The sequence below is a fragment of the Desarmillaria tabescens genome, assembly GCF_030435595.1.
Source record: "Desarmillaria tabescens strain CCBAS 213 chromosome Unknown EV420scaffold_50, whole genome shotgun sequence".
NCBI lineage: Eukaryota > Fungi > Basidiomycota > Agaricomycetes > Agaricales > Physalacriaceae > Desarmillaria > Desarmillaria tabescens.
Genome location: NW_026848349.1, coordinates 160,032 through 180,543, shown reverse-complemented (window position 1 = coordinate 180,543; position 20,512 = coordinate 160,032). Strand labels below are relative to the sequence as shown.

Sequence of the window (20,512 nt, the reverse complement as noted above, 5' to 3'; positions counted from 1 at the left end):
AAAGACAACTTGATAATATGTGTCTACATGGATGGGATGCAGGAAAATACATTCCTCTCTCTTCAACATCTCGGTGCGACTGACCCTTTGGCTTTCTGGATTCACCACACCTGTGTTGAGACACGAGATGATGACGTGCACGTTGACTGTTCAATCTGCCGCTCTTCATCTTTGCTCCTCATACTGGGACACAATCATGGAAAAAAGAGATCAAGGCCGCGGACGGAGTCGGGATGCTGCACCCGAATGAATGGAGGGTACATGAGAATGGCCTTTCCTCCGCTTGATGCGGTTCAACTTTTTTTCCCCTCTCGTCTTGCTCAACCACGTATAGAGATCTCAACCCACACTATCTATTCTCCTGACTAGTCCCCTTTTCTCTCTGCTCGTCGGTTAGTTTCCTCCCTTCAATGAACACACTTCTAGCAGTCTTCTTTCTTCTCCGTTCTGCGGAGAGACTCGATTTGTTGTGGCTCTGCCTTGTGGTTCCGGGATTCAACTTGCATCTTGCAAATTCCCAGTGCTCCCGTGCTCTGCTTTTCTAGTATCTACTTGGGCCCACCAGTATCCACATTATGGTGTAGTGGTTTAAGAGGAACGACTCTTTCTGGTTCGATTCCAGCTAATGCCTTTAGTATATCAACTGCATCTTTTTTCCTGCATGTGGCAGAGAGCTCGGACACTGGTTGTGGGGAAAGACTCGCCGCTCGGATGTATTTGCAGAAGGGGTGCACGAGAACGATGGTCTTTTCTTCCGCTCGATGTCGTCCTAAATTTTTATCTGCAATCCACATTATGGCTTAATGGTTCAAGAGGAACGAGTCTGGTTCGATTCCAGCTAATGCCATTTATATTCGTCGTTCCAAGGGGGCTCTACTATTTCCTGCAGTCAGATATGCTGGATTGTTGCAGAGGCCACGGGGAAATGTATGGCTATTATTCGCTGCTTGCCAGCTTGTCTCGTGGAGGCGATCCTGTCTTTCCTTGGGGTGGCGGCTTGAGAAATGGAAGCCGGGTGTCTTTTCTCTGAATCATAGCATGTCAAGTCTCCGAGGCTTCACATGCACAGACTACCATGCAGTTCGGATTCCTCATCCTTACTCGTGCATGAATGTTCATCATGCTCATGCCCACCATGTAATTCCAAGGCAATTAGACATGGCAAGGAAAGGAAGACAGCTTTTTCTGCTCCGAGCTCGTCGGCCTTCCTTCATTTCCAGGACCGGCTCCTTCTTCTCTCGTCGTGGGTGAGTCCTTCTGTCTTTACCGTGAAGAGCTCGTATTGTATTATCTCCCCCAAGCAGGATCACTTTTCTCTGCGTGCCTACAGGATGTGTTGGCTTCCCTCTAATGATACCGCACTACAAGAGATGAGCAAGATCTCTCAGCTCAATTGGTACAGCGCACCTCTGTTGCTCATGTGGTTCAAGTCCGCTTGAGGGAATTCCAGTTGTTGATACAAATGTTGATTTTTTTGTCTACAGATTCTTTCTAAATTCCGAGTCAACTTCCTTAGTGGTCGTGTCGGCTACGGGGACCTGCATCCCTGTCTGGTAGATGAAATGGCGTAACTCTGGTAAATCGTTGTTCCCGATTATTTCGGCCTTGTCGTGATGCGTAGATTTAGGACGTCTCAGCGTGACCCCGGAGTACTAGGAAGTCATTCTTGTTGGGATTTGGCAATCCGGCATCATGCCGAAGTTGCTTATTAAGGTAGAAGTCGTAGGAAAAGCGTGGAAAGTTCTAGTAAAAGTACATTTAGTATAAAAGTAGGTACTGTAGCATAGATCCTCATGCGTTTGCAGAGCTCAGCCAAGCGCAATACTATTGGCTTGCTACTGTGCATGTGACACTGGGAACGAACCGATACCCCATTTTCCAACAATTCTGTAATAAAAGAAAAGATTGTCTCCATACCTTCTGCGTTCCGTTTCTAATCCTGCTCGTATGATAGCAATTAGTTTTTTCTCAGAAAATCATAATAAGGTACGGAGATGGCGGGAAGGAAGGAAGCAAGCCACCGTGGGAAAATAATCACCTCTTCCTCTCACTCTGCGACTAACCCCATCCTCGTAGCCTTGAGCCAAGACACGGGGTTTGTACACATGGCCATGCACGCACCATTTTTCAGAGAGCACGATACCAGCGCCACATGAACCTGAAGGATGGAAACGATTCTAAGCCTCGGAGGGACATAGGCACGCATGTGCGTGCGCGTTCTTTCAACGTTGGAATTTCGCTAAATTTGGCTTTTCAGGTAGACTGGAATCGACTGGGAGATCCTTCCAGTATTTCGTCTCTATACGGAGCCGCCTTCGCGAGGAAGATACATGTTTCTCTTCTTCTTCCCAATCCACCGGCGAACCTCTGCGTTATTCTAGACTCAAGCTCGATGCTCGATCCAATTTCCAGGTCGAAATAACGACACGACACGATGGCTTCTGCGCGTCACGGCCTACGATTTTAATTTCTAAGCCGTAGAGGAACATAGATATTGGGTGTGGACGGTGTTGCAGACAGGTGTGTACATACACGTTATTTATGTTGGCTTTTTCTTACTCGAGCTTTACATGTTACAGCTCGCCTGCTTCGGATCGGACAATTGGAAGACCAAAGCGCTGGCATTTATGCCGGTTCACATCCTACTGTACCTGCCGGCTGTGACTGAGATTCCCTCCCGTTCTCTTTCACGAGGAATGTTCTGAGAGAGAAGCCATGGACCGCTCGGCTCAGTGCTGCTGTAGGAGATACTCGGGTTGTCTACTTACTATTCAATACGCGTATTTATCCGCGACTCCTTTGGTTTTCCGGATCGACGGTGCATATTTCTTGTCGTTTAGCTTGCCTTGACTACATTCCCCTTTAACAGACATGACCTCACTGAGGAAAGAAAGGTAGCCTTTTCTGCTCCGATTGTCCGTTCGGTTTCGTGGGTATCATATTATCTCCTCCAAACAAGATTTCCGTACTACAGGATGTGTTGGAGGCTTCCCTCTAATAATAACGCACTACAAGACATGAACAAGCACCCTTGACTCAGTCGGTAGAATGTGTCTGCTTTACTAAGGGGGTCTATGAGGTTCAAGTCCGCTAGAGGGAACTATGACAGTAGCACGATAATTTTGTTTTTGGTCTACAGATTCTTTCAAGTTTCGACTTCTCAACTTGTAATCATTAGCAGTGCCATGGACAGCACTCCAGCTAGTATTAGATGAAACGGCGTAACAGTAACAAGTAAGGTCGCCGTTCCTAATTATCTCAGCCTTGTCGTGATGTGGAGCTCTAGGAGCATGTCACACAGATGAGTTACTACTAGGGCTTCAAGACCATCTGTATAAGAAGATATTTGTCCGGGCCATTCGCCGTCGGGACTCGGGAGTCTTTCATTTCTATTACTAGTGAAAGAGACAGCGTCCCTTCCATTTCCGAGTCTGCTAGTGGGTTGCAATCACGAATCACAAATTGTCCCAGCAGAAGCTTGATATTTCGAAAGAAGACCACAGTGCGATACAGAGCTGGAGGAGCGGAAAAGAATGAATCACATGGGCCGTGTATTTTTCCGTGGGAAAATACCCGCCTCCCTTCCCATTCCGATCCACCACTAAGCTTTGTACACATGGCCATCCACGCTCCAATTACAGGCCTCCATACCAGTGCGACGTGAACTTGAAGGAATTGAGATGATATTCTAAGCAGTGGAGGGACATAGGCGTGCATGTGCGTGCACGTTCTTTCAACGTTGGAGTTTCGCTAATTTTGGCTTTGCAGTCCGACGGGAGAGATCCTTTCTGAATTTTGTCTCGACGCGGTGCCAGCTTAGCGAGGAAGATACATCTTTCTCTTCTTCTTTCCAATCCACCGGAGAACCTCTACATCCCGAGGCTCGATCCAATCTCTAGGTCGTAATAACGACACTGTTATGAATACGTGAGATAGCGTAGTAAGTTGTGTACGTAGCTAGGTAGTATTCGTAATACAGTTGAGCTCCTTTACCAAGGAAAGGATCCGAGAAGGGAAGTAAGTCGACGAGCGCTAAGCGTAGTCGAAGGAATGACTGATCAGCCCAGAAAGCGCTAAGCGTAGCTGTCTCCCATTCTCAAATTCACACAAAGTAGAATGATAAATCAGAGAGTAGTTCTTATTTCGTAGCTAGAAGAATACTTATATACTGAGGAAACTGCGAAGAATATTCTAGTAGTACAGCTTTATTGAGAATGTTCTGCGGTTTTCTGGTACTTTCAGGATAGGAAAGGTATGTACGGAATGTGCGAGAAGTTAAGAGAAACAATTAGTCCTTGTTTAGGCGTCCGAAGACTTAGTAAGACTCGTAGGTATGGCATATCCATAACAGACACGACACGATGGCTTCTGCACGTCACGGCCTACGATTCTAATTTCTAAGCCATAGAGGAACGTAAATATTAGGTGTAGACGGGGTTGCAGACAGGTGCGTACGTACATGTTCTTTATGTTATCTTTTTCTTACTTGGACTTTGCAGCTCACCTGCTTCATATCGGACAACTGGAAGACCAAAGCACTGGCATTTACGCAGGCTCACATCCCACTGTACCTGCCAGCCGTAGCTGCGATTCCCACCCATTCTCTTTCACGAGGGATGTTCTGAGAGAGCAGCCATGGACCACTCGGCTCAGTGCTGCTGTAGGAGATACCACTGTCTACTTACTGTCTGGTACGCGTATTTGTCCGCGACCTCTTTGGCTTTCCGGATCGACCTTGTGTCTTGTCTACATCGATACACAAGAAAAGGGCTGCGAGGGCCTTCTATTCCCGTTTTAATTTTGTAGTCTACAGTGGGTAGGTTCCTTCTTGTCTTGTACAACTGTTGACGTTAATGTGTGACGTTCATATATTTTGGCCTCTTAATGAGATAGTTATTCACTCTTGGGCCTGCTAGTGAGAGTCGACCTCAGTGTCGATCTCGGCTACTTGAGAGTTCTCCTATTTGCCCGTCTTTCGTTAAGCACGCTTCTAGGACCAAATATGGATTCCCTTCGTGGCGACCATGTTTGGGACAGTCTCGCCCGCATGTCGTTTACTTCGCCTTCCATGCCAGCTTGCCTGTTGATTTCGTGTCTTTACTGTGTGTATGGGCGTAATAGCGTGCAAAAAATCCGACGAATGCAAGTTAAATTTTTTCCAGTCGCAAGTTACTTTTAAGTGCACAAGTTCGCGTCCCTCCCGCAAGTAAGTGTTTTCCTATAGTGATGTACACACCGGCATTATTTGTTACCATAGATCTCTGAATAAGATCTGGGGGCGCGTGATCGGATCGGGACGAGGTGGCCACTGAACCGGCCGACATTATTCTATTTTGGTGCTTGACACCCGTCATTCCGCCATTGCCATAATGGCCCGAATTCCTCCAGCGTTCTATTCATCTTTACCTACTTCTCCATTACTTATTCAGTGATGAATTCAGATACATTTCCTTTGGGTGTTTGATCTTTGGATTCAAAGCCGCTCAGACTCAGTCTAGACAGTACTCCCTTATAGATTTGAATGCTCGGAATTCGGCAAGACAGCGATAGATCGAACTCAGTGGGGCGCACTGAGAACGTCATTTCAGAGGGTTCAAGGGTTCACGACATGGCCTGCTGAACAGCATAGGTACCGTATTCCTTCCCAGAATGTTAGTGTTCATATCTTTCGTGACCAATTGTCGGGTATCCGGACGGCTGGATGGAGATTTGTATATTACAGCCTAGGCCTTGCTTATTCTGAAGCTATATCCAATAGCAAACTTGCGAAATTACTAACTTGTGGAAGGATATAAGCGAACCTGGGGGTTTATAACCAACTTGCGAGCGGAAAAACGCGACTTGCGCCAATGTGAATTTTTGCACGCTATTATATGGGCATAATAGTGTCCGGAAAATCGAGAGGGAGTAAGTGCACACACAAGTCCATCATAGGAAGGATTCGCGCACAAGTTCAAGTACGTCATGATCCTCTGAAATACACAAGTGTCAATAACGCGCATCTTGACACGTACCATGCTCACAAGTTGCTACTTCTCATGCACAAGTTAACTCTCTGTCCTCCGACGAACTCAAGTTGCTCCAACTTCAAACTTACCTCTCTCAAGTCATGATTTTGATTATGATCGACACAAGATTGATCTCCCGCTGAATTTCATCACAAGTTACGGTCTGGTCGATCTCGCGCAACTTTTATCCTCTCGTCGTGATGCAAACAAGTTGAGTACGTCCTGTTGCCTTTGAAAAACCCTATTTCTCATTATTTGGTTCAGGGGAATGGGTAAACGAGAGCCCGTTTCGGAACTTCCTCTTTCTTCCCGCCTTCCTCCCTGATCTCATTTTCTTTGTGTCTCTACGATGTTCAAGATACCTGCCGAGCGTCTGGGTGGCTGCAATAAATGCGGTGTACTGTGTGGACAGTTCTTTCCTCAAGAGGAGACTGCCCAGGTCACTGGCGATTCCGTTGCACCGAATATTCAGTGCGCCATTTGTGGTTGCAAAGCGGGGACACATATGGTATCTCCCATCTTCTCTCATAAAATATTGATCTTCATTCTCATCTACTAGACACATGGCGCCTCCGATGCATCGAATCAAACCAACAGGGAGACGGCACCGCCAGGAGAAGACAAGGTACTGTGACCTCGCGACTTTCCGTATATTGTGCTCAAGTATGGGATCAGCCTACGTCGACGACTTTTGAGAAGGATACAAAGAGCACAGAGCGGCCCCAGATGTGTTTTTTCATCGCTCTTGATTGCTCCTGCTTATGAACGGCACCTCCCTAGCCATCGGGTCCTCAAAGCACTGGTGGCCCATTCGGCAGTTCAGCATCCAGTAAGCGCCCACGGTCTGCCACTGAGTCAACGATGAATGCTTCGCGACCACCGCCAACGACTAGAGCACCGTCGGGTAACATCGGAAAGCCGCCCTTCCGTGATATGGCAGATAGGAGGAATGCACGGCGCGAGCAAAATATATCAGCAGGTTTTGATCCCGCGATGGAGGTAGGTGGGGCTCCTTGTCCATGCCAATCATTGTTGATATCATTCTCTACTCTTAGGCATCGAAAAAGAAGTTTGCCGAGACGCTTGGACATCCGACAAAGAAGAAGAAGATAGGCACGAAGACAGACTCTGGCGCGTCGGCTACATCTGCGACTGCAAGTTCGAAACCGGCCGATGTAAAGGAGGAGTGGAATGTTGGACTTGTTGAGGATACAGATGCGGTCTACCAGGAAAAGTATCCTAAGCCTGACCGGGACAAGTGCGTAATTTCCATCATATTCGTCGTGAGCTTTTTACATAGATATGGATAGAGTTATGGCCTTATACCAACAGCGATACATACGCAATGTGATGCTGTCCAGATCTGCGAGCGACTTCGATATTCGGCAATCAATCAACGCTGTGTTTGCTGATCTGCAACCTCAATCACTCGATTCCTATGGGGAGTTCACTGTTCTCATCGCCATAGGTGCCGGACAAGGAAGTAAGAGCTACCTCGTTCCACTGAGGCTGCTACACGAGAATATGCTCACTATAGGCGACTTGGATATGTAAATATGCCGCTTTTTCACCTATGTATTATTGCTGACATTGTTTTAGGGCTAAGAACAATGCAAAACCACGTAATATGTTATCGGACACGCTGAAGAAGCTCTTCTATATCGCATTGCCATGCGGAGCACCAAACCTGCGTTTAAAGGTTATGAGCAGGAAGAGAAAACAGAGCAGCGATGTCGATATGGATTCTCAAGAAGATTACGAAGGCGAGGATGAAGGTCAAACCGTCCATGGGGACGATAGCCCAGTAAGTTCTTTTGTATCGGTGTAGCATTTGTGGCTGATCCAAAGTCAGTCAGTGGCTTCTGAGAACGTGAACAATGGTGCAGCTCAGGTAGGTGCTACTGGTAGTGTCCTAGCGATGCTTTTCTGACCTAGCGAACATTCATGATAGAACAGCGACACCTTCCAGAGATATACCGATGACAGTGGCAACGTCTGTGAGCCTGATCCTTCTCAGGTATGTCTTTTAGAACCTGATAATGCTATTTATCTAAATTTTTGCGTCATGATGACAGCCGTCTTCCAGCCGTATGAGCAATGACGGGTCAGGTACCACCCAGGACCATACCATGCATGAAGAACAATCTACTGATGAGTATATCTTTAACACGTTCACAAATGTTTGTCCAACGCCATATTCTCTGACATTTAAACTCATGTATTTTCAAGATTCCCCCCCCCCCCAGGAAAGGAGACCTCGGACGATGAGCCTCCATTCTCACCGTCAGAGGAACTCTTTAGTTGTCTTCCACCGGGTGATTACTTGGTTGTGACTCGTCTTGTCACGTTTATGGCACGACCAACGCCTGACCAAAACTGGGTGAGTGATTTGGCCTTGTGAGTGGATAATAGCTCACTCCGACCTTGTAGTGGGCACCGTCAGCGAAGAAGGTTCATCCGACGTTTCAGAACTTCACCCCTGAAGCCACTGGCCTCACCGCATTCCTCAGGGCAATCCGAGCGGCTGGTCCGCATGTCTTCCCTCCATCTAGCGTTGCGACATTTCTTGACCAGGCATGGGAAAAGAGTGCATTGAGCGCTGTTTTCCCTCGTCTTGCCAATCTAACGATGTGGACTGTGGTGGATGAAGAAGAATTTGATGCCATCTTCGCACTTGGCCCAGGCGGTCTTCTAATTCTCACCGAGTTTCTGGCAAGTGTATATGATATCTTTTGTAAGGAGCTTCTGTATGTCATTCCACACATTTACATCTATTTAATACTCATGTATATCTTTCCTGGCCAGCGATTGTCAAGAGCCATCTGTGATCGCAGTCCGAAAGAAGTATTACGAAAGTGCAACCGTCCTTCTGACTCTTGTGCGAAAAGTCAGAAGCAAATATCATCGTTCTTTATGGGACCCTGCCAGTGGCTTCCGTGAGCTGGCTGTGCTGCTGCACAAAAATTCACATCAGTTGCCGGTATGTTTCTTTTGTCTTTTGATGCATCATACGCTGTTCTTATAGTAGCTGATTCAATAGGTCGGTGACCCGAATGACAGGATGTATCGAGAGCTTCAAAAGATAAATATGAGTACGATGACTGTCGACCACGTTAAGTTCCACCTACGTGATGCTTTTCACTCTGCTACCGACCCGACGGACATGTTTGAAGACGTCGTGCGTGGCGGGCCATTTGGGCTTGATGGGTTTTATTCTAGCTATGTCCAGTATGTACTGGATGTGATGCCAACCTCGGATCCTCGCTTCAATAGCATGCATGACCTTCTCCTGGCGACCAGCAAAGCGTTAGGTCGAAAGGTAGCAAACTATCTCAAGAAGGTTTGTACTCCTTCAATCTCTGTTACGTCTCAATGGCTGATGAAATTGTGCAGCCAAGCAGTCGGCGAAATGAAGATGGTAATTAAGGTAATCAGGTAGGTCACTTTGTCTTTTCTGCGTTCGCTTTGTGTTCGCCAACATCACTCCGGATCAGGAACCACGCAAAACACGATCGTCAGGCACCCCAGCTCCAGGCCAAGCTCACAATCCAAAGTATACTGCGTGATCCTTGTATGCAGCTTTCAAATAATAATATAATCTTTTGCTTCGCCTATAGAACCGGAGAATGGAGAGTCCCAAAAGACGCAAGAGCTGATACTGATACCGCTGATGGTAATCTGACTTTTCATTTCTATGCGAAAGACTGATCTATAAATATATAGACATGACGAACTCAGACTCTCTAGCATCAGACTGGTATGATGATGTCAAAGAGACTACTGATGATATTAAGACCCGTCGCTCACGTAGACATCCAGTATCCGTACATGATTCAGACTCAGAGCCAGATAAAACCGGTATGGTATTATTCTACAAGTTTAACTGCAGATACTTAATCAACATCAGATTCCAGTCGTACTAACACAAAAGCCTCCTCTTCTGAATCTTCCAAGCGCCATCCAGATCCACCGCCTTCGTCAAAGCCCAAGCCTAAACCACGGCCCCGTCCAATTCCAGTGGAAAGTGCCCGAGTCCGCGCAGCACGAAAGCTTGTTGATGAAAACCTTCCGCTCGAGGCTCTGATGAATCGGCTACTTTGTGATTGGCCCCACCCGAAGCCTGAAAAGCGTCCGAAAATGGATAATTGGAGTGTGCTCTCTCTTAAGAAAAAGGCACAGAGGTTGCAGCTTGTAAGTATCATCTCGTACTACTCTACAGAGAGAATATGGCTTATAATAACTGGGTTTGATTCCATCCTAGGTGTATCACTCGGATAAGAATGTGAATGAGACTGAGGAATGGAAAAAGATTTCAGCTGCTCTTGTGACAGCGATAAATGTAGCTATTGAGTCGGCAAGGCTGTAGCATTCGAATAGATGTAATCAAATATACGTGATTGGCCACAGCTTAAATTGAGCGTTTTCGCCTTGTTACCACCACCATTATGGCGTCGCATGGCCTTAACCGTGATCCTGTCCACCATTTCCTCACCGAAAGCTATTCAATATGCACAGAGGCTCTCTTCATTATTAACTCACTGCCGAATGTAGAGCTGGCTGCAGTGGAACGTGCAGTTCATCAGCTCTATGCTGTCCGCACTGTATTCCTTTCCCTCGATGATCCTCATCTTCAATCTGAAGATATTAATACATCTGTGGATTATATCTATCAGGTCCTTACACCTTTGCAGGATTTTCTTGATAATCCACTGCCACCGCCATCCAGTAGCATTCCACGACTTTATACCGGAAAGAGAGGACGTCCTCGATATATTCTGGATCTTGATCGATGTGTCCTCTTACATGATCTCGGAAATAGCTGGGAGGCCATTGCTGATGCGCAAGTGTTGCCCGCAGTGTTTTATATGAGCATATGAACCGTGCAGGATTGTCCACTGCGAGACGAGAGCATACATCTATATCAGATGAAGAGCTAGATGAGATCGTCGCTGAGATATCCATCGCTCATCCCTTCAGTGGATCGTCACCTCTCATGGGTCTTCTAGAGTCAAGGGGCATTCATCTTCCTCGAAAACGAGTGCAGGATAGCCTGCGTCGAGTTGATACCATAGGTGTACTTGTGCGGTATGGTTTTTGATTCAGTCATCTAATTCTTCAGCTGAAACCATTTCCTTAGCTGGTCTGGAATAATCAAGCGTCGTGTGTATAAAGTCCGTGGGGCAAATGCACTTTGGCATAACGATGGCAATGAGAAGCTTCGCCCTTGGGGTTTCTGGGTCCATGGTTGTGTAGATGGCCACTCCCGACTGATTATATACTTGGAATGCTGTTCAAACAAACGCTCTGATACAGTTCGCACATTGTTCCTGCGTGCAGTCCGAATTTTTGGATGGCCCAGTCGTGGACGAGGTGATTATGGCAAGGAGAATAATGGAATTGAACGAGAGTTAATCCTGCATTGGGGCGAGGAACATAGAGCCTATTTGCGTGGGCGGTAAGTACTTCAATTACCTGTTTTTTCTTTGTATCTGATTGTGTGAAAATTGTAGCTCAACGCACAATGTTCGAATTGAACGGTTATGGGTAGATGTTCGCAAGGACAGCCTGGAAACCTTTCGCAAAATATTCACCTATCTAGAGGAGCAAAACCTACTGGACATGGAAAACTCGGTGCATCGTATATGCCTGTTTTTAGTCTTCCATCCGCGTATTCAGGCATCACTCAATCGTACTCGAGATGCTTGGAACCATCACCAGCTGCGCACCGAGCATTACAAGACACCTATTGCGATATATGAACTAAGCCGAGAGAAGGCTATTCGACGAGGATACTGGACTGGTGATCCCGGTGATCATGCAGACCAAGTCCGTGGTGATCCCCACTATGGAGTCGATGGTGATATTGAAAATGACTACCCATATGCACCGCCCGAAGCCGTTCAGGAGCAGGATCCAGCTGACACAGAAGTTAATCATGACGAAGACATTGATATGGCAAGGAAGTTGATGGGAGATTTTGATTTCGAAAGAGATGATTTGAATTGGGGAATAGAGGTGTACTGTGAGGTGGTATCTATTCTTACAGCCATCCTGGCATCAGCAAATGATTGTTCAGATCACTCAGGCTCCGAATGATTTAGACTGGCTCAAAATATGCAATGATAAACCTGTTTTTAAGCTATGTCTTGTATGGATAATATAAGTCTTTATTCATTGAGAAGGCTCCAAGCTGGGATGCTTATATCTAAAAGGATACATAGAATATCATTTATAAATACCTGTATTCATCCTCCTTCGATCCGTTTAGGTGTTGGTGAACGCTGAAGTGAACGCGACCACGAGTGATCTGCCGGGTGTTGCCGATTTGCCGAGAATATGGCCGAGAATTAGCACCCAACTTGTGCGACATCGGCTACCCCTTGCCTTACTTGTGCGTGCCCTACACAGCTGTTTTTACTTGTGTGATGGGATAAATTATTTCACCTGCACTTGTGCTACTTCCGAGGATCATGACTTGTGTGCATTCATTCCCCATCTCAAACTTGCATGAATTGGCAGTACATGGGTAACTTGTGTAGACTATTCATTCTGCAAACATGTGTTCGAAATAGAGAAGGATGTACTCGATTTTCCGGACAGTATTACGCCCATACTATTACGCCCATATGTGTGCATCGACCCCTTGATGAACGCTCATATTATGCCCTCTTCGTCTCTATCAAAACAGCTGTTGTTCCGTCCTTCCTTGCTATAGCACCCTCAGGCTGATCGGCTGTTTCCTTCCGTTATGCATATCACTCCATAGCATGATCGCGCAAAGAGCTCGTTCTATTCTAACTTGTGCGATGAGAACATCTTTGGTTTTTTTGTTTTTTTCTGCTGTTATGCCAGAACCTATTGCTTCGATCCCTTTGGCTCCAATGGCGTCACTAGTATTGAAAGCTTCGATTGGTCACTCAAGTCGGCTAGAGGAAACTTCCAACTTCCAAGAGGTTCGTTGCTTTCTGTACTTAGTTTTCGAGACCTTCAACAAAGTGGCTTGGTTCGTAGGGCCCTCGATGCCACATTGGAAGAGAGATCGAAAAGAAACTCCGGGCTATTGGGTCTTGTAGGTAGTCCAAATAACGTCCTACCGCTGTTCACCATCCTATCTCGCCGCAATTAGATTTATGCGAAACACATTGTAATCCTGATTAAATCAACAAAGAATGGTCGTAACTTTTTTTTCAACTCTGAGTTCCTGAAGCTTCTCCACTTCACTGTCTGCCAAATGGATCACTGACACTTTCTCAAACTTCCCATCCTGTCTTAGCCGCCCGACTACCCAGATATTACCTGATGCAACCCAGGGCCGTTTGGTGCCTATGATTATATACCCGCCATCGGGTATCGGGTATGTGTGTTTAGCGACGATTTTGCATGCACAGGATTCCCCCGCGTTATCCTTGATGGACAACTTCCCTTGTCGAGGATTGTTTGATGGGTCGGCCAATCCACACACATAGACCGAGTCAATGCGTGGTCCCGCATACCAATCTATCATCTCTGTTGAATGAACATCCCCGATATCGAACCACCCGAGAGTCTGCGGAAGTGTGGGCGCCATCACCTGCTCCCATGATGGCCGCCAAGATTTGCTTCTGTTCCCAGGCTCAGGGTAGTGAAAGAACAATCCTGCCCGAACCGTAGATTGCATGGCATTCACAAGGGCTGCCCAGACGTCCTCTTCTGATTGCGCCGCATCATATGTTGGGATAAAATTTGTCCTGAAAAGGTATACCAAGCCTGCAACCTTATCCAAAGGTTTTGTTGACACCCGATTCCGCATCTGCGACAGGATGCTGTAGGATATGTTCCATGATTGCATCATGGCCAAAGTATTCAGTTGCTGATGGACCCTCGTTTGTATTTCCTCTTCCACGAATCTGTCATCACCAGTATCCCCAGCAATGAGCGGTTCCTGGGCAAATGGGACCTCCTGTAGCGTCCATGCTCGATTGAACCAACATCGGTCACTCTCGAAATAACCCAGTTTGAGATTCAGCGGCCGACCCAGTCCACTTAAGTAGCATATCACTTTATGCTCGCTGTCACCAATCTCGAGGTTCTCATATCGGAAGGTGCGACCACGATACACATATCCGATCGTGGGGACGTCCAATTTCCATTCCTCCTTGCGCTGATCCTCCTTGCGCTGATCCTCCTCACGGTGATCCTCCCTAATCGCATACTCCTGCCGTAAACACAGGACATCCAACCATGCATACTCTGCTCCAAAATTCAACATCTCGACACGAATGAGATTAAGGTTGGCATCCTTCGGCATGGGCACGGGCCACTCGTATCCGTTGATGGGTGTCATCACATTCATGCGCTCCTCATCAGAGACCCACGCGTGTGATATCCCCACCCAGTCAACCGCGAGCGCAATCCAGTATGGCACCACCCGATTAGCATGCAGATCCCAGAGGCGCCGAGGAGATACTTCCCGCCTGGTAATCCTGTCATCGGTGATCATCCTTCTCCGCATTCTCCTGTCACCCTCTTCATCCCTGCGCAACGACTTTTCAATGCTGGCAAAGCCAAACCAGTAGAAGCGCAAATAAGCGTAGACCCTGCCAAAATCCCATTTTTCTCTGATGTACGAATCGAGAACTGAGGACATCATGGGGGATAGAATGTATGAAGTGCCGAGTATCGTGTTTAGCTTCTCGAAAACTCCATTAACACCAAGATCGGCACAGGGAGTGTCGGCCAGAGCAGACGGTATGACCTTTTTACCAGTGTATGACTGCTGCTTCAACACAGGAATCGTCGATTCGTCTTGACTAGCCTCAGCGAGGGCGGAGAGAGTGACCTCAGGAGGGTCATACTTGCGCATCTGCATGCAATGAATTATTCCTTGCCCCTCTAGGACACTGTTCTTACCTCATCCATTATCTCTTCTTCGTATTTCTCCCACTGATACTCCGGAATATCATCAAATTTTCCCACTAGTGATAGAAGAATGAGGATGTGTAGCATCAAATCAAGACAAGTGCACATACCCAGGTCCATAGACGATATGAATTGCTGCCAAGCCATTGTCACACCGAGCAGTTTTCGTCGTGCTGTATGGTAAGAAGCAAAGAGTACAGACTAGCGCTCAGATCACTGAAACGAGTCACCTGCACTGCTGAAAGATAGACGCCGAAAGATAACGCATACATATTAATAAGCAAGCAAATCTTTATGCATCATGGGTTGTTATTTTCATCTTCACGAGTCCAGTTCATGTGCGTGACGGTAGACTAACACTAATGTTCCCGACTCTCCCAATCTTTTCCCCTTTCGCTGCAGAAAACAACGAAATCTTGAGGGAGATTCTAGTCAGCATGTAGGCCATGAGCGATTTTTGTAGAACTGAGTCTTACCGAAAATTCTAGTGCCCGCAATGTGAACACACCCTGATGTTAACGCTGGTTTGAGTTCAGGAGGTAGCCGAATATTCTGCACCATTTTCCTGCCAAATTTACTGTTGACTCTTCCTCATCGCAAACATAATGCGTAACCCTTGGTTGGCCCGAAACGTCCTTCGATGGACAATATTTTGAGGTTGCGCGGCGCCTGGGACATTGTTCTTGATATCCAGGAGTAAAGATGAGCAGAGGGAATGAAATGAAAGACTAGTGACTCACCGGACTGCCCTGGTACATGGATCGTTCAGTGATTCCAATTTCGGTACGAGTCCCTGTAGAATAAACCGACTTGCGATCATCTCTTTTGGGAAGGTTCGCTATTTCATACGCCGTAAGTTATGGTTACACACATTGACGAGACCAGGTCGCTTATGGATACGGTGTTCTGCAGTAGAAACTGTGCGACCGAAGGCTGCTGAATCTTGAGGAGGTAACGCAGGTCCTTTCGGTGTTTCTCCTCTCCTGCGATATGAAGATGGGCGTAATCGAGGGGGCTGCATACTGGGGGTTTGCATTTCGATCACTGCTCGAAGCTTTCAAGAAAACATTGAAGAGCTGCTAGAGGTCGTGTTAGGCGACTTGGACAGAACATGGTAAGCAGACACGACATATGATCACCACTCCAGAGACCTAGGTCGCAAAAGTCATCTTTATTCTCGAAAGTCGTAGCCAGTGTTCAATTTGTCAATGGCATCATCCTACGTTGAACAAAAATGAATCGACGAATGAGAGATAAGAGTCGGACCAAGGAAGCTCACTTTAATCAGCCGGTTGGGGTGATGGATAACAAGAGGAACATTTTGGAGCGACATCATCATGAACTCGGTGAGGGCGCCTATTCCCGTGGCGATGATGAGTTCATCGCAAGATGGCCTACGATAGGAACCATGTCACTGAGAGCTGGTACGACCCTTCAGCATCGTTCCTGGAAGCTCGGCATGCCGAGAAGACCATTATCATCCCGTACTTCGAGTTCGCTACGGATCGTCACAAGTAACCTCATAGCGCCCAATTTAGTGGCCGTTCTCCGGCATTGGTAGCCTGACTCTGCTCCTCCTGTTTTCCATTTGTATCCTTGGATAGCGCTTCCGAAATGCGGGCAAAAAAGGCAGACGTGTGCATCAAACGCAAACGAAGGTAGTTTGGTTGTAGGCGACGATAAGAGCTTGATTTCGGCAGTAACGTTTTGCTGACTCTTTAAGCTTTAAGCAGGTCCTCGAAGGTGCCGTGTTGATATTATCCCAGCACGGTCTGCGAGCTGGTAACCTTAAGCATGGCTCATCGCAACAAACCGAAGCACATACCTACGGGCGAGGAGAATTCTGCGTTCGACCCTTGCGTGCGTGCGTTCAACTGCGTTTGAATGCGTTCAACTCGGATGCGTTTGCGTTCCTTCGATGCGTTCACATGCGTGACCCCATAATAGTTACTCTACCTTCAAGAATAATACTATCATGTGTATTTACATGGCGCACTTACCTACTTTTGATGTATTTCCTGGACATGTATTGGCAGCTTTCTATGACTTAGAAACAGTGTGAGACTATCTTGGAAAGTCATAAAGGCGTTGATTTTGTTGTAATATGTCTTAGAACATAATCCTCCTACTTCAGTATCATTTCGTGTTGAAATAGTTGTGAACCCTTGCATTTTTTGGACTTTTGGTAAACCAAAAAACTTGTGTGCACCTCTCGAATCGACGCAACTCACTTACGCAACTCAACAATAAGTCACGCATGCGTTAATAAATCGAACGCGAGCGTCATTGTAATAAACGCACGCGTTGCCCAAACTAACGCATGCGTTCGAGACAAAAGGCAAACGAGAACGCAAATGTGACGATGGTTGTGACGGCGTGTCACGTTTGCGTTAGGCTGTGTTGAACTCGAGTTGAACTGTGGTGGCTTCTCCCGTTGCACTTCATATGTGCTCGGCTACATTCTCCAAGCTTAAGAGAGATTCTCCAATGGATTCCTGCTGTATATATCTCAATATAATTTGCGGAAACCTACCAAGATTTAGCTGAGACCCCTTGAACTGGTTCTCTTTCCTCCGATCTGTTTATATTGCTCATACTAATTTCATACCTCTAACATAGTCCAATATCCATGGAAACCCTCGAGGCGTGTCTTCTGGAGGGAAATATCCACATGAGTGATCAGGTGGGTTCACACTTAGCCGGGGAGAGTGTCCTTCTACGGGCTGAGACCTTGTTCCCATCAAATTACGGTGCTGAGATCTTTTACGAGTACGTTATACTGTTACATTCCGCCTATTTGATAGCTAAAGTACATAAAAGCATTATTACGCACGAACGCATCTTTGTCGAGTTCGCACACGCAAACGCAAGCGTGACAAACGCATGCGTTTAAACGCAAACGCACGCACGCGAACGCGAACGCAGAATTCACCGTGCCCCATACCTACTAGATCCCCGCTTGAACACTCGTCTCAGCAAGTTTCTCAGCTCACGCAAGCCCGTCTTCATGCCAAAAGTTCAGCGTCACTTTTCTTCGGTGCGTCTGCAGCTCCTCCTCGATAGCCCTCATGCTATCTTCTCAGCCGCTTTTCCTTCGAATCGACTTGTTGCTTTATCTTGTACTAGCTCTGTCGTGTGCTGCTCCTTTCCGAGGAGCCCTAGCTGTGTCTTCTTCTTTGCGAGACGGCGTCCTTATGATCCTAAAATATCTGCGACCACGACGTGTCCACATCCGTGCTGATTTCTCGGGATCGTGTGGTCTTGTGGTTATTAACGAGATTTTCCGCAGTTCCACCTAGTTTCCATATTAAAAATGCATAAAACACTTCAGATAGCTACGCATCCGCTATGATTGCACTGTGTAACACTCGTACAAACGGTTCTTACAGCTAGTCCTTGGTCTGTTTGAATTGTAAGGATTTCGGAACGCAGGCTAGGTGTCTAGTCCTCAAGCGGACGTACTGCTGGTTTGTGGACCATGGCTATCATATTGTTAGGGTCACAATAATAAGGAAGAAGATATCACGCACCATTGATCCTTTGGTTATCCGACAAAGCTGATCGGTGTCGAAAGGAGAGTGTTACTGTCACAGATTGTCACAAACGCATCGAGGTCCCGGTTTGCCTTCAAACCATCATGAATCTGCTATGAATGGTCTGTCATCGCACATTCTATCCTCGCCTCCCTCTATCGATAGATCTGCATTCTGTATAGAATTACGGGTGGTTTCCTTCATTAACTATCTTGACAGTTGAGATCTCACAGGTAGCACGAATGTCATTCCAGCCGTTCAACACCTCGGGAGTACGCCCTCTTTCACGTAAATGCGACGCTATGCCATATTACTTCTCTGCAGGGTAGCAAAGGCCAGGAAGGGCAAACTACCATGCTTTTATTTTCACTTTTTCAGTCACCATTTCTCAAGCTGCACGTCTTGTCTCCTATTAGTTCAAGCCTATAATGCTCAGTCTACTGGTCAAGGAGCGGTAAAGCTCTCATCTGGATCGTCTCCTCGTTCTAATCGGGGACCTACCTTGAAAGAAACTGCTACACTTGTTTTATTATAGAACCTTATCGTGGACTTCGTCATCTGAGAGGTCACGTAGATGCAGCCTACAAGCAAGGGAACGGCTAAAGTAACAGTCAAGAGTGTCAGGAGCGAGCAGCGCACAGTTGTTGGCTGAGCAAATGGGGTTGTACACGAGGAAGCGAGGACCATAATGGCAAGTGCGGCTATAGTTGAGGCCGGACCAATCGTTGGCATGGAGGTCGTGGCAGGATGAAAGACTGTGGCGGGTGCGGGTTCGTTACTAGCAGTAACTCGGAACTCGGACGGGAGACAGAGGGTACGCACGTCGCATCCTCCGCGGTACCGCAGGTGATATCGCCATTGACGGTGGTGGCAAAGTTAGCGATTACGGACAATTTGGTGAAAGCGTTAGTCAAATTTATTGTTCATCATGTACAGAAGGGACGATGTGGAGGTGGTGAGAAGGCGGGGGGGCTTATATATCGGTTAGGCATCTCGCTGTGGAGTGGTTGAGCTGATAATTCCCCGTTTTCATCGCGGGAGGTCACGATATCGGTGGGTTGAAACGCTTTGTGATTCTCCAGAAAAAAATTTGCTTACCAGATGGGCTAGTATTGTCCGAGTTTTGGCGTATAGTACAGGAATCCGTAATCCGTGTCGCAAGATTACCCTCGCTGAAAGACAGGTATCCCTTGAGCATCATGGAGTATCGCTGTAACAAGGAGCAGAAGACAAGAATCGGGTGCCGGCACCGAGCAGTAACCCGAATCGAACGGGATCAAACACCTGTGCATTTCTAGGATCAGCTGGCGAGGAGATCACTGAAAAAAGGGGACATGATGGAAGAGCAAAATTTTCAGTCTAGGGATCGAACCAGAAAGCGTCCTGAGCCTCTCCTTGCACAATAATGCTACAATGACGTTCCCATGATTCAGCACTATAGACCCACCTTAGCGATTCATCTTTACGACGCGAATGCACTCCGAGTGACGCGAAACAATGGGACCAGCCTATACATGAGGATAACAACGGAAGACCTATGGATGCGAAATCGGCACGACGTCAAGGCAAAAGAAATGAGACCTGTACCTTCTGATGGAACTCGTGAAGTGTTATACAGATATTCCCTACTCGACGCAAAGATATGGTGGGTTTACTGGTCACAGAAGGGGGTAAGGGTCGAAACTAGAGAGAAATCATTAGTCACCCCCGCGTCGAAAGAATAATGCACGCACCTCCATCACCACTCGATACCGTGCGTGAGCCATCTTTGATCACTGAGTATCAAGCATAGAACGGAGATTTGCGATGTCGTTTTGTTCGGCTGGCTCCAAGGTGGACCGGGTCGTGTGGCTGGGAAAGGAAACGGGCGTGCTTTCCTTAGTGACGTGGATGGTTCAGAGATCCAGTTCCGCCAGTGTAATTACTGACGCCACAGCCGGAAGATTCCGCGAACGACGCGTCTAAAGTTGGAATGATAGACAAGCGGAATTCTCACCTGAGCTGTTGTACCTGGTTCAGTATTGAATCTTCATTTTTTAGAAGCGACGGACCGATCGTTTGGCTCGCTTTTAT

At 47.0% G+C, this 20,512-nt stretch overlaps 5 protein-coding genes across 5 annotated transcripts; 3 read left to right on the top strand and 2 right to left on the bottom strand.

The window, feature by feature from the left end:
* Positions 1-6,869: 6,869 nt before the first annotated feature.
* EV420DRAFT_1720560 (uncharacterized protein) lies at positions 6,870-10,411 on the top strand (the record flags this gene model as incomplete). The annotated part of the gene is made up of 15 exons (XM_060479753.1): positions 6,870-7,007; positions 7,064-7,266; positions 7,319-7,558; positions 7,608-7,812; positions 7,861-7,899; positions 7,960-8,025; positions 8,084-8,188; positions 8,260-8,388; positions 8,439-8,755; positions 8,814-8,988; positions 9,049-9,348; positions 9,402-9,426; positions 9,732-9,866; positions 9,916-10,199; positions 10,270-10,411. 15 exons carry the CDS (start codon positions 6,870-6,872, stop codon positions 10,372-10,374), a joined length of 2,466 nt encoding a protein of 821 aa, XP_060325439.1. The 3' UTR covers positions 10,375-10,411.
* Positions 10,412-10,453: 42 nt separating this feature from the next.
* Positions 10,454-12,414, top strand: EV420DRAFT_1314236 (uncharacterized protein; the record flags this gene model as incomplete). Its single annotated transcript, XM_060468626.1, has 2 exons — positions 10,454-10,663; positions 11,568-12,414. 2 exons carry the CDS (start codon positions 10,454-10,456, stop codon positions 12,102-12,104), a joined length of 747 nt encoding a protein of 248 aa, XP_060325438.1. The 3' UTR covers positions 12,105-12,414.
* A 710-nt stretch (positions 12,415-13,124) lies between these two features.
* Positions 13,125-15,117, bottom strand: EV420DRAFT_970845 (uncharacterized protein). The gene is made up of 2 exons (XM_060484207.1): positions 15,017-15,117; positions 13,125-14,962 (listed from the first exon to the last, which is right to left on the bottom strand). The coding sequence occupies exon 2, from the start codon at positions 14,854-14,856 to the stop codon at positions 13,168-13,170; it is 1,689 nt and encodes a 562-aa protein (XP_060325437.1). The 5' UTR covers positions 14,857-14,962; positions 15,017-15,117; the 3' UTR covers positions 13,125-13,167.
* Positions 15,118-17,617: 2,500 nt separating this feature from the next.
* Positions 17,618-18,506, top strand: EV420DRAFT_1572267 (uncharacterized protein). Its single transcript, XM_060474351.1, has 3 exons — positions 17,618-18,201; positions 18,294-18,388; positions 18,437-18,506. Exons 1-2 carry the CDS (start codon positions 17,975-17,977, stop codon positions 18,313-18,315), a joined length of 249 nt encoding a protein of 82 aa, XP_060325436.1. The 5' UTR covers positions 17,618-17,974; the 3' UTR covers positions 18,316-18,388; positions 18,437-18,506.
* Positions 18,507-18,531: 25 nt separating this feature from the next.
* On the bottom strand, positions 18,532-19,382 carry EV420DRAFT_1572264 (uncharacterized protein). Its single transcript, XM_060474350.1, has one exon. It carries the CDS (start codon positions 19,169-19,171, stop codon positions 18,884-18,886), a length of 288 nt encoding a protein of 95 aa, XP_060325435.1. The 5' UTR covers positions 19,172-19,382; the 3' UTR covers positions 18,532-18,883.
* Positions 19,383-20,512: the final 1,130 nt, after the last annotated feature.